The sequence below is a fragment of the Dryobates pubescens genome, chromosome 35 (assembly GCF_014839835.1).
Source record: "Dryobates pubescens isolate bDryPub1 chromosome 35, bDryPub1.pri, whole genome shotgun sequence".
NCBI lineage: Eukaryota > Metazoa > Chordata > Aves > Piciformes > Picidae > Dryobates > Dryobates pubescens.
The window spans coordinates 5,119,590-5,138,222 of record NC_071646.1 but is presented as its reverse complement, the minus strand read 5'-3'; the positions used below and the strand labels follow the sequence as shown (position 1 = coordinate 5,138,222).

Sequence of the window (18,633 nt, the reverse complement as noted above, 5' to 3'; positions counted from 1 at the left end):
ACACATCCAGATGGGTCTCAAAAATCTCCAGAGAAGGAGACTCCACAACCTCTCTGGGGAGCCTGTTCCAGTGCTCTGTGACCCCTCACAGTGAAGAAGTTCCTCCTCATGTTGAGGTGGAACCTCCTGTGCTGGAGTTTGTATCCACGAATATTGAATAAAAGCAACAGGAGGTCAGGTTCTCCCCCTTGAAGTTTCAACAACATCTTTATCTTTTGCACTGAAAACTGTTTGGGGTTCTTCCCCCTTTGGCAGAACAAAGTCCAATGCCCACAGCATGGTGTCACCCTTGTGCAGGCAGGCACACAGAGAAGTCCCTCAGGCCAAACCATGGCCACCAGAGAGGCAGTGTGGAGTGAATCCAGTCAGGAGCAGCAAATCCATCCCAGCCACAGCCACAGCAGCCACTATAGTGACATCCCACTCCGCTTCTTCGAGTCCTTGCGTGCAATGGGGCTGAAGGACAAGATCTCCTTGTAAATGTGCTCTTGAAAAGGAGGAGAAAGCAACCATGAATGGGGGGGTTTAGAGGACACAGATGAAAGTTTGAATGTTACATGTGCAGAGAGCAGGGATTCAGTGGGGAGGAGAGGGCAGGTACAAGCTGGGAGAGAAAGTAAAAGCTCTTTGGGCAGAGGTAAAAGTGTCTGCCCAAAGAGCCAGGAGGGCACAAGAAGCCTGCCTGGGGAGCTGGAGGGGCACAAGAAGCCTGCCTGGGGAGCTGGAGGGGCACAAGAAGCCTGCCTGGGGAGCTGGAGGGGTCTTTGCTAAATGTTTGCAAGCAAGAGCAAGGCAAGGCAGATGTGCAGTCAGCAGCAGGTGACCGCACACAAGAGAGGAAAGCCTGTGAGAGACAAGACCTTCAAAGAGAACTTCTTACTTCTCCACTCATCTATTGAAAGCTTTTCATGCTCCAGGGAATCATCATAGGAGTGTTGGGCTTCTGTCTCCTCCTCGACGTCTCGGAACTGGTCGAAGTAGGGGTGAGCCAAGGCCTCGGTGGCTGTCAGGCGCTTCTCCACGTCGAGCTGCAACATCTTGTCAAGCAGGTCCACTGCTGTAGGAGAAGACAGGAGCAGGGCTCAGCAAGGTGTGATGGAGAACAGGGATCCTGTGCATGAACCCTGAAAGTGATGGGGCTAATCATTCCAGTACCACACCTGCAGACCTGAAAATGAAAGAGATTCCTCAAGCTGGCCAAGGCAGCATGGAGCTCCCACTGGTGGGGATGCAAAGTCCACCCAACAGCAGCTTTGGGGAGCTCTCTCTGACAGAAGTGGAGGTGTAAACTGTGCAGAAATAACAAACTAGAGCTGAATAAGCCTTGCTGCACAGATGGGGCTGCAGGAACACCAAGAGCAAATTCAAGATACTTTACAGTTTTCATCATTTGCTTTCAACTCTGACCCCTGCAACTCAAAGTCTTAACAAGAGTGAGCTACACAAATCTGCACACTCCTGGTAAACAGGAAGGCAGGAAACTCTGATACCAGCCAGGCTGGGGGCCTCAGTCCCCCTTGGTTTTAACAGCTTCATGCTTTCTTCCTATCAGCTTTGAGAAGAGTTTGGCTCCCTCTCACCTCCATCTACTCAAAAAAAGAGCTCCTTGGAGGAGATCAATTTCTACCCTGAAAATTGCACATCTCAGCTGCCTGTTAAGTGTCAGCTGATCCAAGTGTTCAACAAACAGCTAAGATCAAGCTGTACTCTAAAAATAATAGTAATAAATTACTGGAGCACTTCATCAAAACCTGGGATGCCTTAGATTTAGTGGGGAAGGAACTGGGGTTGTTTAGTCTGGAAAAGAGGAGGCTGAGGGGAGACCTTCTGAAAGGGATTGGTCTCTTCTCCCTAATCTCAGGTGATAAAAGTTGAGGAAATGGCCTGAAATTGTGCCAGGGGAGGGTTAATTTGGAGAAGAGGAACAATTTCTTTGCTGCAAGAGTGGTCAGGGATTGGAACAGCCTGCCCAGGGAGGTGGTGGAGTCCCCATCCCTGGAGGTGTTCAAGAAAAGTGTGGCCATGGCACCTGGGGCCATGGTGGTATTGGGTTGATGGTTTGACTCAATGATCTCAGAGGGCTTTACCAACCCAAACAAAGCTATGATTCTGTGTGACAGGATGACAAGGTTGTGGAGTGTGATGGGATTAGGACAGTTGCCTGGATTAGCTCCACTTGGTGTGAGAGTTGAGAAGAATTTTGGCTGCTGTTGTCTTCCAGAGGTTGTGGCTATAGCCAAGCAGGTGATGCAGCAGCATTTAGATAAACCAAGCAGCTCTTCTTTGTTAGAATCAGAGTCATAGAGAGAGGAGAAAGAATATTGGAGCTTTGGTGGTCAGCCTGGCTTCTTTCCAGCTGTGAAAACTCCTGAGAAATGCTGGAGGTGACTTACCTTGGGGATTGGCTTTGGGGAAAAGCACAGACAAATCCATCTTGGGGATTTTAGGAAGGGACTTGATATAACTCTTAGCCTGAAAGAGAGAGGAAAGCACCTTCACTGCCCATGGACTAGAGGGAGAGGGCTGTGAAATACAGCTCTGAGTTCTCCTGGGCTCAGGTGGGACAGCAAATCATCCCAGATGTCACATTTCAGTGACCACTTTTGCAGCTGAGACACAGCAACCTTCCTGCTTTAAGTGTCAAACTGAAGAACAGAGGAGATCATTGGTTTGTTGGAGCATCACCTAGGAGTCCCTGCAGTCCACACCACTTCCCAGTGCAATGTCAAGACCATTAGATGTGCCACCAGCAAAGAGAAACATCTCTCATGTTCAAGGGAAAAGACTGAGGTTGCTTCTCTTTGCTGCTGCAGAAGCAGCACCTCTCACATCTCCAAGTCCCCACCTCCAAGAGTCCTCACCTCCTCGAGTCTCCATCACCTCCACCAGTCCCCACCACCAAACCTCTGCCAGCAGGACCTGAATGAACCTGCAGTGAACTTACCGCCTTGTCCTCCAGCTTCTCCACAAAGTCCTCTCCTGGGTGCCCTGTGACTTTGAGGATCTGAGTCAGTTGGTCGAGGTCTGGCAGACTGGGTTAAAGATCACCCATCTAGGAGTGTACCCCTCAACAGCCCAGCCTGGGGGCTGGCTGCTGGAGAGCCCAAGGCCCCACAGGAGCTATGAACAGATGATGCTACAACCCCAACAGAGCCACACAAGCAGAGACTCTCAGCAAGGAGAGCTCCAGGGCTGTTTTCCTGGGATGCCATTTTCATCAGTGGATAATTTTGCTGGCACAGCTCTGCCAGGGCATACAGCCATGGGCCTGGGGGATACACAGCCATGGGCCTGGGGGATACACAGCCATGGGCCTGGGGGATACACAGCCATGGGCCTGGGGGATACACAGCCATGGGCCTGGGGGATACACAGCCATGGGCCTGGGGGATGGAGCTGTGTCCACCCATGGTGAGACATGGCCAGCACAGAAGCATATTTCTAAGGGTGTCTTGGTCCCTTCCTACTTTCTCTCTGTTTCCCTCCTCCCAAAGACTGGTCCCCATGACTACCTCCTGGTAAACCAGACTGAGACTTATTTTTCTCAGCAGCCTCGTTCCCAAAAGCCCTTTCACACCCCACCAAGAATTATGACCCCCCCTCCTAAGGCAAAGGTGCAGGTCCAAAGGATACAATCTTTTCCTTTAAACAGCGTTTTCCCAGTCAGCATCTCTGCCATGATGCAGCCAATAGACCAGATATCCACTGCTCAGAGAGGGAGAGGAGGTGAAAAAAAAAAGGTCAGTAAAAAAGGCAGCAGTGATCCCTGGGCACTTTTCCTGTTTTGCTGTTGTTTGCAGCAGGCATTGATGTAAATTTCTCTCCCATTTTCCACCCTCCACTGATCTCAGTCTGCTCCTAAGCCCTGTGCTCATTTCCCCCAGGCACCAGCTTGGGGAGTTGTGCAACACCACGCTGCAGGGGACACTGATGATGAAGCAGAAGAACATCTGGAGGGTTAGGTGGGATGTGAGCAGGGTGTGGCAGGAGGGGCAGCTCACCTGTCTGGTTGTAGTGCATCCAGCTGAGGATGACCTCCGGGGCTCGGTACCAGCGCGTCACCACGTAGCCGGTCATCTCCGCGTCCGCCTGCCTGGCCAGGCCAAAGTCCAAGATCTGCAGGTCACCAAAGGAAGAGGGAGAAGGAAGGGCAGGAGAAAGAAAAAAAAAGAAAAGAGAAACCCTACAGGCAAGTGAGAATCTGCTTCTAAGAGGCAACAAAGCAGATGCAAGCAGCCAAGCAAGCCCCAACTATAGCTCAGCCAGCCACAAGTTCAAAGAACTTACAGGTTTGGCTTAATTCCATGGTAAGCTGCAAGCCAGCTGCAAGCCCAATGGTGTGAGGACCCTGCTGGAAGGATCAGTGCTGTGCATCACCTGGATGGTCACTTCCTTTCTTGAATCATAGAATCACAGAATGGTTTGGATTGGAAGGAACTTTAATGACCATCTAGTTCCAACCTCCCTGCCATGGGTAGGGACATCTCCTCCTAGACCAGCTGGAGCAAGGCCTCATCCAGCCTGGCTTTGACCATTTCCAGGTTTGGAGCCTCCACAACTTCTCTGGACAACCTGTTCCAGTGCCTCAGCACCCTCATGGGGAAGAATTTCTTCCTAATTTCTAATCTAAATGGAGCTTCTTCCAGTTTGAAGCCAATACCCCTTGTCCTGTCACTCCATGTCTTTGTAACACCTCTCCAGCTCCCCTGCAGCCCCTTTCAAAGGCTTTTCTAAGGTGTCCCTGGAGCTTTCTTTTCTCCAGGCTGAACAACCCCAACTCTTTCAGCCTGTCTTCAGAAGGGAGGTGCTCCAGCCCTTTGATCATCTTTGTGGTCTCTTCTGAAGCTTAAGTTTCAACTCTGTGAGCTTTATTTAATTGAATTGTTCTTAAACCTGGCAACTCCCAGCCCACCATGACTCAACCTTTCCTCTAAAAACACTCTGCACTCTGGCCTCTCCCTTGGTACTGGAGATGAAGCCAGGCTGGACTGGGGCCTTGAACAACCTGGTCTAGTAGGAGATGTCCCTACCCATGGCAGGGAGGTTGGAACTAGATGAATTTTAAGATCTCTTCCAACCCAAACCATTCTGTGATTCTATGAACATGGCTTGACTCAACTCTTACAGGCAGTGGAGCCTTTCCTTGTATCACAGAAAATGTGCTCTGGGGCAGTGAGCTGCAGGGATACCCTCCCAAGCAATGCTGAGAACATTGGCTGGAATCAACCATCACAGCAGTGAGAACCAAGGGGTAACTGTGGCCAAATCCAGTTATCCTCCATGGATCGGTCAGCTAATGGAAGCACTGCTCAGCAGCACTGAATTTGTTTAGGAAGTGGTTAGGAGCTGCCATGCCAGAGGAATTACAGTGCCAGGATGTTCATTCCTAGTGCTGGGCCCTGACTCAGCAGGTGACATCAGCAGGTGGCTATTTCCCACTGCCTGCAACCGCCAAGTAATGCAACACCTCAGCTGAGCCTTGGGAGGCAAGAGGGAACATGACAGTGCCAGATTCCTGCTGGCAGAGCAGTCTCTCCACCACCTGATACACTTCAGAGTGGTGCTTTTCCACCTACCTTTAGCTGGCAGTCTTCATTCACAGCCAGGTTGCCTGGCTTCAGGTCCTACACCAGACAGGGGCACAATAACAAGGATGGTTTGAGTTACAACACAAGGTAAGCCTCTTCCAAACCTCCTCTGGTGGGATCCCAGAGGTCCATCAGAACAAAGACAAGGCAACAACCCTCCAGCACCAAAACACCAATAAAGCAAAATACCTTTCAGGTCTTCTGAGGAATGATTGTCCTGGTTTATAGTTCTTATCATATCTAAGCACAGAATGGGTTGGAAAGGACCTTAAAGATCATCCAGCTCCAACCCCACCCCTGTCATGGGCATGGACACCTCCCACTAGACCAGCTTGCTCAAGGCCTCATCCAGCCTGGTATTAAACACTTCCAGGGATGAGGTGTCCACAATTTCTCTGGGCTACCTGTTCCAGTGTCTCACCACCCTCAGAAGTAAAGTACTTCTTCCTAATGTCCCATCTAAATCTACCCTGCCCGAGTTTGAAACCACTGCTCCTTGTCCTATCACCACATGCTCTTATGAGAAGTCCCTCTCCAGCTCTCCTGAGGCCTCCTTCGGGTACCGTGAGGCCACTCTAAGGTCTCCCCAGAGCCTTCTCTTCTCCAGGCTGAACACAACCTAGGAGATTTCTTACTGAAGAGAAGGGTAGATACAGACTGGACATTAGGAGGAAGTTCTTTACTGTGAGGGTGGTGGAACCCTGGAACAGGTTGCCCAAGGGGGTGGTGGAGGCTCCCTTCCCAGAGGCATTCAAGGTCAGGTTTGATGGGGCCCTGAGCAACCTGTTCTAGCTGGGGATGTCTCTGCTTACTGCCGGGGAGTTGGACAAGATGACCTTTGAGGGCCCTTTCCAACCACTAGCCTTCTATGATTCTGTGATGCTGGCCAGCTTTAGCCACTGGTTTATTTCTTCTGCACTGGTTTTCACTTAAAAAGCATCCAAAAAATGCTTCCCAGCTTATCAAAAGAAGGCAGCATTTCCTCAAAATGCTGCACAAATGAGCAAATCCAAACACATGCAGGGTGTAGGAGGGAAGAGAGGGAGGACACCAGAGAGACCTTTGAGCAGCTGAGGCTATTAGTGAAAGGATGTTTAGGAATTTATTAGTTTATTAGCTGTAGGACCAAGCTAAACAGACACAAATCAGAGTTAAGGACATGCATGGACTTACCCTGTGGACGATGCCAGCTGAATGAATGTACTGCAAGAAAAAGAGGAGCCACAATGTGAGCACCAGCAGAGCAGGCTCGCTGTTCTCCAGCAGAGAACTGAGAGCTACCAGCAAGAATGTGCTGAGAACAAAAGCCTGCAGCTGCTGCAGTCCCCCTCCCAGGGCAGCAGTTGGGATAGAAATTTCTGCTCTGAATTTCTGTGTTTGCAGTGATATTGTCAGTCTGAAGAAGAGGCAGAGGGCAGGAGTGTGGAGCAATAGCTCCTTAGAGCAATGATTCCTCAGTAGCTGCAAACTGTCAAACAAAAGCATCAGGATTCCAGGCAGAAGCATGGTCAATAGATAGACAAGACGAAAACTTCGCTGTTTGGGGCATCAAACCACATGGAGGGGAGGGTGTGGTGGAAAAAAGGCATCATTAAAACACCTAATTGCAAGAATTGGTTCCATGGCTTTTCTCAGACCTGTCAAACCTTCTGTGTGCTCTTCCCCTCTTGATTTCCGCTCAAGATCACAGTGATCTGAGGAAAAGGTGTAATGAAGGTGAGCTCATTAATGCCTGTGAGCCCCTGCTCTGACTGGGGATGAAGGGTGTCCCAGAGGGCAGCATGAAGGCATCCCAGGATTGGCAGTGACTGCTCTCTGCTCCCTCAAACCCAGTTCCAGCAGCATGTTCCTTCCTAATTCTACTGACCAGATCATTCCCTCTCTCTTCTCCCCCAAAAGCCTCTGTTCAGAGTTCAGGAGAAGCTCCCATTGCTGCCAGCCTCTTTGGTGAGTCAAAGAGTGACCCAGCTGGTGTCATAGGACTGCTGATTGCTTCGATACCCAAGTGACTGCTGTGAGCAGTCACTTTATTGATGTGTGCTGAAACAGCAGGAGTTCAACAGCACAGACTGCTCTCAGGAGGTGCCATAACCCCCCAAACCTTCCTACACAGTGTTTGAAGCGGGTTTAATTCTGGTCAACCTAGAGGTGACATTAGAGGAGACAAGGGGAGCCACTAAGCTCCTCCAGACCCACCTACCTTTAACCCTTTCAGCATTTGGTAGACCAGGTACTGGATCTTTTCATCACTGAATTCATGTCCCATGATCTTTTGTAAATCTGTCCGCATGTATGGCATCACCAGGTAGCTAAAAGGCAGTAAGACAAGGCCCTGAGTCTAGAGGAAGAGCACAGGGAAGCAGGCAACCCTCTTCTCTCTTGGCTGAGGTTTTGGGGCTTTGTGTTGTGACACTGTTCCTGCCTAACCAGCACACACACACTGACACTCTGAGCTGTCTCTAATCAGCACAGCCCACAGCGATGCTGGGATTTCAGCCTGCTCTGAAAATTGCCCTTTCTCCTCCCCTTAAATCAGGTGTCTGGTGTGAAGTAAGAACAAGGATCTTCCAGGCTCTGACAACCCTGAATGAGTTTACTTTAGAGCTCCAGGTGGCCTCACAGCAGCTGGGAGCTGAAGCATCTTGCCCAACTGCAGTAGTCTTGCAAAACCGCTGCGTCAGCTCCCAAATTTATCTCTGTGATGTTCTTCAGCCCTGCCTTGGAAGACAACATCCAGCTTCCTCCAGTCTCTGGCCTGCCTGCTCAGACTGCTAATTAGTTAATGGTCTTCCAGCAGGAACTGCTCTGAGAACCTTCAGACACTTTTCCTGCAGGCTGTCATCAGCCCAAACCCAACCCTGGCACACGCTGCCCATGCCCAGGGATGGGGAAGGGACAAACAACTGATCCAAGCCGATCACTGAGGGAAAGGCCAAAACCAGAACAGCCAGAATCAAGATGGAGAGACACCAGATCTGTACAATCCTCGCTTTAATTCCCCCAGCACCGATTGTGAGTGAAGCCTCCCGGCCCGGCAGCACACGGGCAGGGTGCTGGCATGGATCAGGCTGTGTGTGATGTACCAGGGCACAGGAAGCCTCCCTGGTACATAGGCTGGGCTGTACACACTGTGCTCTGCCAGCTGTGAGAGCAGGGCATGGGAGCTGTTTATGGATTCTGGGTGTTTCAGCCACATGCTTTGGATGGTCCCTGTGATCTGAGGATGTCTGGCTTCAGCCTGGCCCCTTTGTGTCTCAGGCTGTTGGGCTGCACCTCAACCTGCCCCATCACCCTGCTGCTAAGGTACTGCTGAGCCCAGGCAGGGTGAACACAGACACCACACTTACAAGTCCTGGAAGCCGTGGTAGGAGGGGGCGGAGGTGAAGACATCAAGAAGCCCAATGACCTGCAGGGGAGAAGCCCACAGTTAAACCTGGAAAGCATTTGCTGTGCACATGGCTTTCCATGGGCACATGTGCAGGGGTGAGCACCCAGAACTCCATGTGAGGAATCTAAGGACTCCTGGCTATGCTGCACAGCTGCCTGTCCTCTTACTAACACAGGGAGCACCTATTACACATCTGCTCCAGCCTGCTGCCAGCTGGGCACAGCAGGCAGGCAGAGTTAAACCCTGAGACTGCCTGCATATGCCCAGTGCCAGGGCCTCTCAATTACAAAAGAATCATAGAATCATTAAGGTTGGAAAAGCCCTCTAAGATCACCCAGTCCAACTGCCAACCCATCATCACCATAGCCATTAAACCATGTCCCCAAGTGCCATGGCCACACCTTTCTTGAACACCTCCAGGGATGGGAACTCCACCACCTCCCTGGGCAGCCTGTTCCAACCCCTGACCACTCTTGCAGCAAATAATTTTTTCCTATCTCCAACCTCAACCTCCCCTGACACAATATCAGCCCATTTCCTCTCATCCTATCTCAAGTAGTTAGTGATAAGAGATTGATATCCACCTTGCTCCAGCCTCCTTTCAGGGCATTGTAGAGAGCCAGGAGGTCTCCCCTCAGCCTCCTCTTCTCCAGGCTGCGGAGAGGAGCCTGGTCCCTCAGCTGCTCCTTATATGATTCTCCTCATCTTATACAACAATATTGGTGCTGCCCCCAGAAAGGCCTTGCTCCCATCCAAGTGGCAAGGAAATCCCCCTCAGGTCAGCAGGAGCAGAGGGAAGGCAGTACTCACATTCTCATGCTGCATGTGCTTCAGCAGCATGAGCTCTCGGTATGCTCTCTTGGCGAAGATCTCCGACTGGAAGGGGCGACACAGCTTCTTGATAGCCACTTTCTCCCCTGTCTTCTTGTCTATGGCTGAACTGTGGTGCACAAATGAAAAGCAGCTGTGACATCAGCAAGATGTTTCAGCAAACTTTGCGATACCGAAAGTCTTCTGGAGAAGAGCTAATTCCGGAGCAGAGAAAGGCCTTGTGAGAAACCCACGGGAGCTCTCCACACACAGCTTTAGAATCAAAGATCTGTTGAGCTTGGAGAAGACCTTTGAGATTATCCAGTCTAGCTGCTCACCTGGAGCTCACAATCCCACCACTAAACCATGTCCCTCAGCACCACATCCACGCTTCCCTCAGCACCACATCTACGCTTCTTTCAAATACCTCCAGGGATGCGGATGCCACAACCTCCCTGGGCAGCCTGTTCCAGTGCTTGAGAACCCTTGCTGGGAAGAAACTGTTCCTAACATCCAACCTGGCACAACTTGAGGATGTTTCCTCTTGTCCTGTCACTCGTTGCAAGTGAGAAGAAACCAACCCCCACCTGGCTCCAGCCTCCTTTGAGGGAGCTGCAGAGGCGTCCCCCCTCTGCGGGCAGCAGACCACAGCCTGTCTTCTTTGGAGGACTAGGTGGGACACCAAGCAAAGTGTCAGTGGCTCATCTTTATTCCCCTTAACCTGCAGAAACGAGATGGAGCTAACAGAGCCCTGAGAGGAGGGAAACACAAAGGGCTGCAGGTCAGAATTAGTTCCAACTCTGCCTTCTCTTTCCCTAACACATGGAGATAAGGGAATAAACCAAATTCTGCTTGGAGGGTACTGCCTTCTAAGGTACACCCCACCTTCACCTCATTTGGGAGCAAGGACCGTGGATGTCACACATTGAAACCACAGGCTGCTGGAGCTGGTTCTCAAGCATCTGGGATCTTTGATGCTCTTTGTGTGGCTCTGTGTCAAACACCCCACAGCAGCCATCACTGGAGATGACAGGCGTCCTTCCCTCTGGTCTTGTTTGCTGTTGGCAGCCAGACAGGGTGAGCCCACAACACTTCCTCTGTTTTGGAAGCTCTTTGGTCAGGCAGGTAAGAAGCGGGGAGGGAGGTCCTCAGACAGGGATAGCTGCAACTTGAGGTTCTGGGTGTCTTTTCTAGGAGGGTTTCAGGGCACCCTGTTACACATCAGGGCCTCAGCCTCTGCTGGGCCCCTCCGAGAGGCAAACAGCTGAAGAAAAGGTTTTCCTTGCCATATCCTGCTGTGGGTTTCCAGAGCAGTTCCCACCGCTCTGTAAATCCTTATCTCATCTCCTGGGGAAACAGAAGGGCTGTAAAGCAGCAGGTTCAGCCCTGGTGTGTAGCTGCACAGGGTGACCAAGCCCACGTGAACAGTGGTGGTGGTAGTGCTTGGCACGCAACCTCCAGCCTCACACAGACACATTCCTCCTGCTTCCTTCTCTGCAGCGATGTGTGAATCACCCCAGCAGAGTCCCTTACTGCCAGCCTCCAGCCACTGCCCCTTCCTCAGGGCTCTTGGAGGACCCAGACAGGGAGATACAGGTACCATAAAGCTGTAAATCAGCATGACCCATGACCTCTATGGCCCTCACTCAGAAGAGGACTTCATAAACAAACAGGGAAATGCCACCCATGACCCAATCAAACTGAATTTGCTGGGCTTGGGGCTGGCTGCATGAGCAGAGGAGGCAATATAATAGAATCAATAAGGTTGGAAAAGACCTCTGCATGTGGCTTTCCCTTCAGGTCAGTGCTGAGGAAAGGTTAACAGTTCCTTGCTGCACATCCTGGAAGCCTCTCATGCAGCCTTCTCCAGATCTCAGCCACAAGTGATCAGTAGTGGTGCACCCTCCAGGAGTCTGGGCTAACAATGCCTCTTATCAGCCTCCCTGATGACATCAGGCAATCTCCCTGCTCTTGGCCACCAAGGTCCTTCCAGTTGCTCTGAGTTGTGTGTGATGAGAGCAAAACCATCCTTTGAGAGCTTTGATATGACGGGGACTTTGTCAATCCAGCCAGTCAGGAACGTGCAGGAAGCACATGAGGCAGGTCCTGTGCTGAAGGATGTCTCAGGAGGTACAGTGGAGAGCTGTCTCAGTTTCAGGACTCCAAACAGGTGTTGGCAGAGGTGACAGCACAGCGTGGAGCTTTCTGAGGAGCCAGCTAAGTATGAGGAAGGGACTCAGATTAGGTAGTCAAAGAGCTTCTGCAGAATTCAAGGCAGATTTCCCAGCCGTGGTGTCCATGTTCTTAGCAACCTTCACAGCTCTGAGCCTACAAAGCACCTGACCCCACCACTCGACTCAGAGGAGCTTCAGCCTGCCCAGCACTGGCAGTGCTACCTTCACCACTGCCATCAGGCACAGTTCATTCCACTGAGCCCACCACGTCCTTCCCACAGCTGAAGTTCAGGATGACCCAGGGCAGCCTGAGCTGTGTCCCTGCCGGCCAGCAGAGAGCAGCAAGCTGGAGGACTCAGAAGGCTCTTCTTCCACAAGTACATTCAGCTGGAAGCCAAATCACTACAGATTTGGGCAGATTTAACGAAAGAGGAAACACAACTTTGCTGTTCCTCCTCTGTTAGCTTCTCAGCTGCCCAAGGAGGTGTAAAAAACAGCAGCTCCCAACGATGCTGCAAGAGGGAAGCTTCCCAGCAATTCCCAGCAGAGGACAGCAAATCCCAGCTCCACAAGCTTCCACCTCTGCTTTGGACCGGCTCCTGTCCATGCCATACCTTGGGTCCATCCTGGATCCTGGGGCTGTTCCCCTCCCTTCCTGGAAACTCCAGAGCAGCCAAGACCTTGGGACCAGTAAGAGATTTGTCTGGTAGATTTGGATTTTTTTTTCTTGTCGTGGGCAAGGAAACTCTGGAAGGATTTTCCTCTTCCCTTTTTTCCTCCTATTTTCTTCCTGCTTTCCTTTATGATAGAACCCAGGAAATGGAATTGAATGAATCATGGTATGACTTAGGTTGAAAGGGACCTCAGAGATCATCTACTCCACACACCCTACCATGGGCAGGGACATCTCTCAAGCAGACTCAGCTGTTCAAGGCCTCATCCAGCCTGGCCTTGGACACCCCCACAGAGGAGGCATCCACAGCCTCCTTGGGCAGCCTATTTGAGGAATGCTGGGGTTCAAATTTATAGCTGTATTTAGATAGATAGATATATACTTATTCCATTAGATAGAATGCATCTATAATGGAAGGGACCCTCAAAGGATAAGGTGACCTTTGAGGGTCCCTTCCAACCCAATGCATTCTGTAATTCTGTGATATATAAAAAGTCAGGTTTAGTCCTGCCTGGTTTTACAAGGCTCAGGAATCTCAGAAGCTGAAATGCACCTGGCCAACAAAGTGGGAAAAGGAAATATTGAGTGCTCTTTGTAAACCAGCTGCCAGGGGCTGAGAACAGCACCTGGGCTCCAGGTTGCAGAAGTTGAGCCACAAGAGCCAGCAAAGAGACTTTGCCCAACACTACAGCCGGGGACACACCTCTGGGGTTATTTTAGCTCAGTGTGTTGTGAAACAAAGGCTCTGTTCAGATTCTATCATCAGGCTGCTTCATGTGGAACCTTTCTAAAAGCTGCTCATCTCCTCTGCTTCACCAACACAAACCAAGTGAGATCTGACTTCTGCCTGCATCCACCACAGGCAGCTTCACCCAGCTGATGATCAGAGCTGCTCCCAAGACCATCATCAGCTGGGTAGAATCACAGAACGGTTTGGGTTGGAAGGGACCTTAAAGAACAGCCAGTTCCAACCCCCCTGCTATGAGCAGGGACACCTTCCAGTAGCCCAGGTTGCTCAAGGCCTTATCCAACCTGGCACTGAACACCTCCAGGGAGAGGGCATCCACAGCCTCCCTGGGCAACCTGTTCCAGTGTCTCCCCAGCCTCACTGTAAAGAATTTCTTCCTAATCTCCAGTCTCAATCTCCCCTTTTCCAGCTCAGAGCCATCCCTCCTTGTCCTATCTTTATCAGCCCTTGTCAAAAGTCCCTCTCCAGCTCTCTCATAGCCCCCTTCAGGTACTGGAAGGCTGCTGTAAGGTCTCCCTGGAGCTTCTCTTCTCCTGGCTGAACAGCCCCAGCTCTTGCAACCCTACTCTGTTCCTGATGCTGTCTAAGGACCATTCCTATTTGACCATTTCAAGCTGGAAGCAGTATCAAGGTGGGGGTCCTACTGTCCAACTCCTTTCCCCCCCCGAGGCCAGAATCAGCTGTCCTGGACTCAAGCAGCAAGGACATGTCGCAGAGGACATGCCACAGGCACCTTTGCTCCAGTGCCCACCTCCATCATCATCTACAAATCTCTTTCAGACACCCAGGGACTTCATCCCAGGCAGAAACCTTACCACAAGTCAGCTCAAAAGCCGCCTGACCCCCAGCGTTGCTCTGACAGCTGCCCCCAGCTGCCCCCAGCAGCCCTGCAGGGTCCTCAAGCTGCTGGCTGAGGCTGCCCACCGTGGCCGGCTCCGGTGGGAGACACTTCCCTCTCTGCCCACCAGGAACAACCACGGAAGGAAACACCTCAGCTTCTTCAAGTGACCAAGTCTGGCGGCAAACCACCTTCATCACACATGCAAATGGCCTTTCCTAACGGCGGGGTACCAACAGGCGCCTCCTCGCTGCCCCCCGGCGCGCTCCTTCCCACAGCCCCAGCTCACCCCAGGCCTGCGGCGGAGCCAGGCCCCTACTCACCACACCGAGCCGTAGGCTCCGGAGCCCAGCGGGTGCAGGTCGGTGTATCTCCTGGGCAGCTCCCAGAGGGTTTTGTTCACCTCCTGTCTGTAGAAGCCTCTCCTCCTTGCGATGTTCATCGCCCGGCGGCTGCGGGACTGCCACCCCCCCAGAGTCCTGGCGTGCGGGAGGGCTGCGGCGGCGAGAGCGGGAGCGCGAGGCCTGCTGCCGGGAAGGGCTCTGCCGAGCTTGGCTCTGCCGAGCTTGGCTCTACCGAGCTTCCCTCTCCGCTGGCAGCTGCTGGCAGCGAGAAGGGACATGTCCGTGGGCCCTCCTCCCGCCTCCACATTGGCGGAGGTGAGGCATCAGGTTTCCCGACACGCCTCGGCCGTGTGCAGGTGCCTGCGGACTCTCCTCCAGACGGAATCCAGAGCCTCGCCGACAGCCGCAGCTGCTGCTCGCCCGCTGCCGCCGGCCGGGAAGTGTCCTGATGGGGCTCGCAGGGGACCTCGTGAAACCCCTGCTCTGAACAAGCAGTGAGTAAGGACTCGCGGAGCTGGGGAATCTGGGGACAAGCCGCAGCAGCTCGTCAGGCACGCCAGGACATTCTTCCTGCCAGCTGGTAGGGGACAGCTCCAGGCTTGCGAGGAAGGACGCCGGGGCCTTACACCACGGAACAAGGAAGCCGTGGGGATTTTCTGCCAGGCTTCCCAGCAGAGCAGGGCTGTGGGGAAAGCCAGCTGAAGTTCTCCAGCTTCGTTCAGGTGACTGCACGGAGAAGGTTCGGGAACAGCTGTGAAACCGTCAAGAAGACTTTTCCTGCCCCAGGCCTTGCTGGGTCTGGTTTCATCTCCTGCAGCAGGTCAAACCTTTTCTCAGGTCTTCCTGGACAGCACACAGCCCACGTTCTCTCCTGTGCCTCCCCATACCAGGCCAGCCCAGCCAACCCAGCCTGCAAGAAGGTCTTTTCTGGTAAGCTGAGCACACCCCAATATTTTGCTGCAGCTTGAGGAGACTCAGGTGGGGCTCCTCCACAGGAGGTCGTGCGTCTGACATGCTTCCCAAAGGAAATGACTAAGCTGTGCCTTACCAAGCCAGCCCAGCTGCTTAGGCTGTGCTCTACCCTCTAGCCCTCAACCCTGCCATAGCCACTGCTCCTTCCGTACGTGTCACCTGCACTGGTGTCCCTGCTCCCAGCACATCTGGGCAGCAGGATTAGAACCAAGTTACCTGATAAATAGGAAATACAGAAAAAGCACAATCAGGGACTTAGGAAAGAATCATTTTACCTGCAGAGAGACAGGGAACTACTGGGGAGAGTCCAGCAAGGCTAGAAAGATGTGGAGGGGATTGGAGCATCTCTGTGAGGCTGAGAGCCCTGGGGCTGTTGAGCCTGGAGAAGAGCAGCCCCAGTGGTCATCTGAGCAATGCTCAGCAACAACTAAAGGGCAGGGAGCAAGAGGATGGGGTCAAAGTCTTGTCACTGGTGCCCAGAGACAGGACAAAGGGCAATGGGCACAAACTGGAACCCACAAGGTTCCATCTGAACAGGAGGAGAAACTTTGGTGTGAGGGTGCTGGAGACCTGGAGCAGGCTGCCCAGAGAGGTTGTGGAGTCTCCTTCTGTGGAGAGCTTCCAAACCCAGCTGGCCGTTATGACCCTGGGCAAGCTGCTGTTGGTGCCCTGCTTTAGCAGGGGAGTTGGGCTGGGTGATGTCCAGAGGTCCCTTCCACCGCCTTCCATGCTGGGATTCTGTGTTGCCCATAGTTATTAGTGCTGCTCCTTCCATTCTACGAACAGCCCTGGCAAGAGCTGCTGCTTCATAAAATACAAACCAGGGACACGGTGCCAGGGCAGATCTCTAACCACACTCACATATGAACGTGCCAAGCCCTGTCTACAGCACCAGACAAGTCAGGAAACAACCTGCCAGTGGCTAGAGCTATAAATACACCTGTGAGCAAGAGCAGTAACAGCAAAGCTACTGGAACATCAGCAAACCTGTAACTCCTTTGTCATTTCATGAGCACAGCTCTTGCTCAACCACGTGTGCACAGCAGGTGATGGGCACACGACAGAGTCCTGCATGTCTTGGGCATGTCGTGGCTGTAGAAAGATGAAATAATCCAAGTGACTGATTCCAGCTGAAGAGGAAACCTTGACTTAAGTAACTTCATGTTGTAGGTGCAGTACTCCCCCTCCCCCCCTGCCCCCCCCCCATTAAATTCTGATTTTAGCATTTTAGATGAGCACATTCTGCAGCATCTCTTACAAAGAAAGACTGAGACACCTGGGGCTATGTGGTGTGGAGAACAGAAGGCTGAGAGGTGACCTTATAATTGTTTATGAATATCTGAAGGTGTGGTGGGTTGAAATTACCCCCCCCCCAACATAAAATTGCCAGACCAGCTCAGAGGAAGCAAATGGGTGGCTGTCAGGAGGTTGGAGCCACTGGTACTGAAGGATAGGGCAAGGGACATTAATCTAGTCACAGGAAATTTCACCTTAACATGAGAACAGAAATTTTACTGTGAGGGTGCTGGAGCCCTGGAAGAGGCTGCCCAGAGAGGTTGTGGAGTTCCCTTCTCCAGAAATCTTCAAAACCTGCCTGTATGGTTTCCTGGGTGACCTGCCCTGGGTGATGCTGCTCTGGCAGGGGGGGGGGGGTGGGGTGGTTGGCTTGGATGATCTCTGGAGGCCCTTTCCAACCCCTAGCCTTCTATCTTTCTATGATTTTGGATCCAGTTGTTGTCTGATCACAAGCAGTGTTCCCAGGACTCAGTGGAGAATGGTGACTCCACCTCTTTTAATGCCTCACCATCCCTGGAGATGTTCAAGAAATGTGTGGACATGGCCCTTGAGGACATGGTTCAGTGGTGGTGTTGGGCTGACAGTTGGACTCCAATTGAAACAGTTCTATGATTCTCTGACTAATAAAAGTGTTTCTTCTGTGTCCAGCACAACTGGTCAGAGCCCAAGCTGGTTTTGGGACAAATATGGGCAGGAGGGCAGTGTCAGCAGGGAACAGAAATAAATAACAATGAATCTCACAGGCTTGCTACCATCACCCCAACCATCACAAGGGAGAAATTCCCATCATGCTAAAGCCCAACCCTGCCCCCCCCCCCAGGAGGTTTGGAAGCATCATCAGTGCAGTACATCTGAAAAATAGGTTTTATTTGTAACCAGTGGTATCGTGACATCTCATCCGGCAGAACCAATGACAGCAAAATTCATGGGTAGAAACCAAATCGCAGCTCTCCGCAGTGCATCCTCCTGCTTGGGCAGCTGGGCAGCGTCAGACTGCGGGTGGGGAGTGCGGGCCACGAGGGCTCCTGCTCTGGCACAGGCTCCAGTGGGACATTCCCACTCTCACACACACAGACAGCCACACACACACACACACACACACACACACACAACATCGATACTCTTAAAAATCTTGAGCAGTATTTCCGCAGGAAATCACACTGTAGCATCTACACAGAAACTGGCTGATAAAAAATAATCTGGCTGGAAGTTTACAGTTTATTATCTACACTTCCATTTGGATGCCTGAACTGCTGGGCCAGCAGAAAAGGGAGGGTTGTGTTTGGGCTGAGGAGAGTTTGATGAACTATCCGCTCCCTTCACCTCACCCCAGACCCTTGAGCAAGCGCTGGACCTGCAGAGATCACTGGGAAGTAGCCTAGAGAGTTAATGGATGGCTTTGTCATTCACATCCCAGCCCTCTGTGCTGTCTCTTCAAACACAGGGCAAAACCACCACAAATGGTTTCTCTCCATCCCATGGGTAACGAGAATACAGACCACTGCTCCAGCCTTTCTCCTCACACACAGCTGTGTGGTCCTGCAACAAACAGCACCTAAAACATCTCCTTCACAGTCCCTAAATGGGGCTCTGGAGCTTCCCAGATCCAGCTCTAGGCCTCAAACATGCTGAGAAACCTCCCTCCTGCCAGTGTCTGACTCTGGGCATTTCACTCAGGCAGAGTTCTGTAAAATCCAAAAGACCTGAGCCATGTCTGCACTCGAACATACTCCCTTCTCCTGTTCCCTCTGGCAGGGATGAACCTGCTAAAAACCAGCCCAGAAGCTCTTAGATCTGAGAGG

The 18,633-nt window shown here is 52.0% G+C and overlaps 1 protein-coding gene across 1 annotated transcript; it reads right to left on the bottom strand.

Annotated features, from left to right (window-relative positions):
* Positions 1-167: 167 nt before the first annotated feature.
* On the bottom strand, positions 168-14,849 carry MAPK13 (mitogen-activated protein kinase 13). Its single transcript, XM_009902629.2, has 12 exons — positions 14,543-14,849; positions 9,787-9,916; positions 8,936-8,994; positions 7,789-7,897; positions 6,762-6,791; positions 5,577-5,624; positions 4,002-4,116; positions 3,634-3,705; positions 2,945-3,024; positions 2,394-2,472; positions 881-1,057; positions 168-487 (listed from the first exon to the last, which is right to left on the bottom strand). The coding sequence occupies exons 1-12, from the start codon at positions 14,839-14,841 to the stop codon at positions 408-410; spliced, it is 1,278 nt and encodes a 425-aa protein (XP_009900931.2). The 5' UTR covers positions 14,842-14,849; the 3' UTR covers positions 168-407.
* Between the last annotated feature and the right edge of the window lie 3,784 nt (positions 14,850-18,633).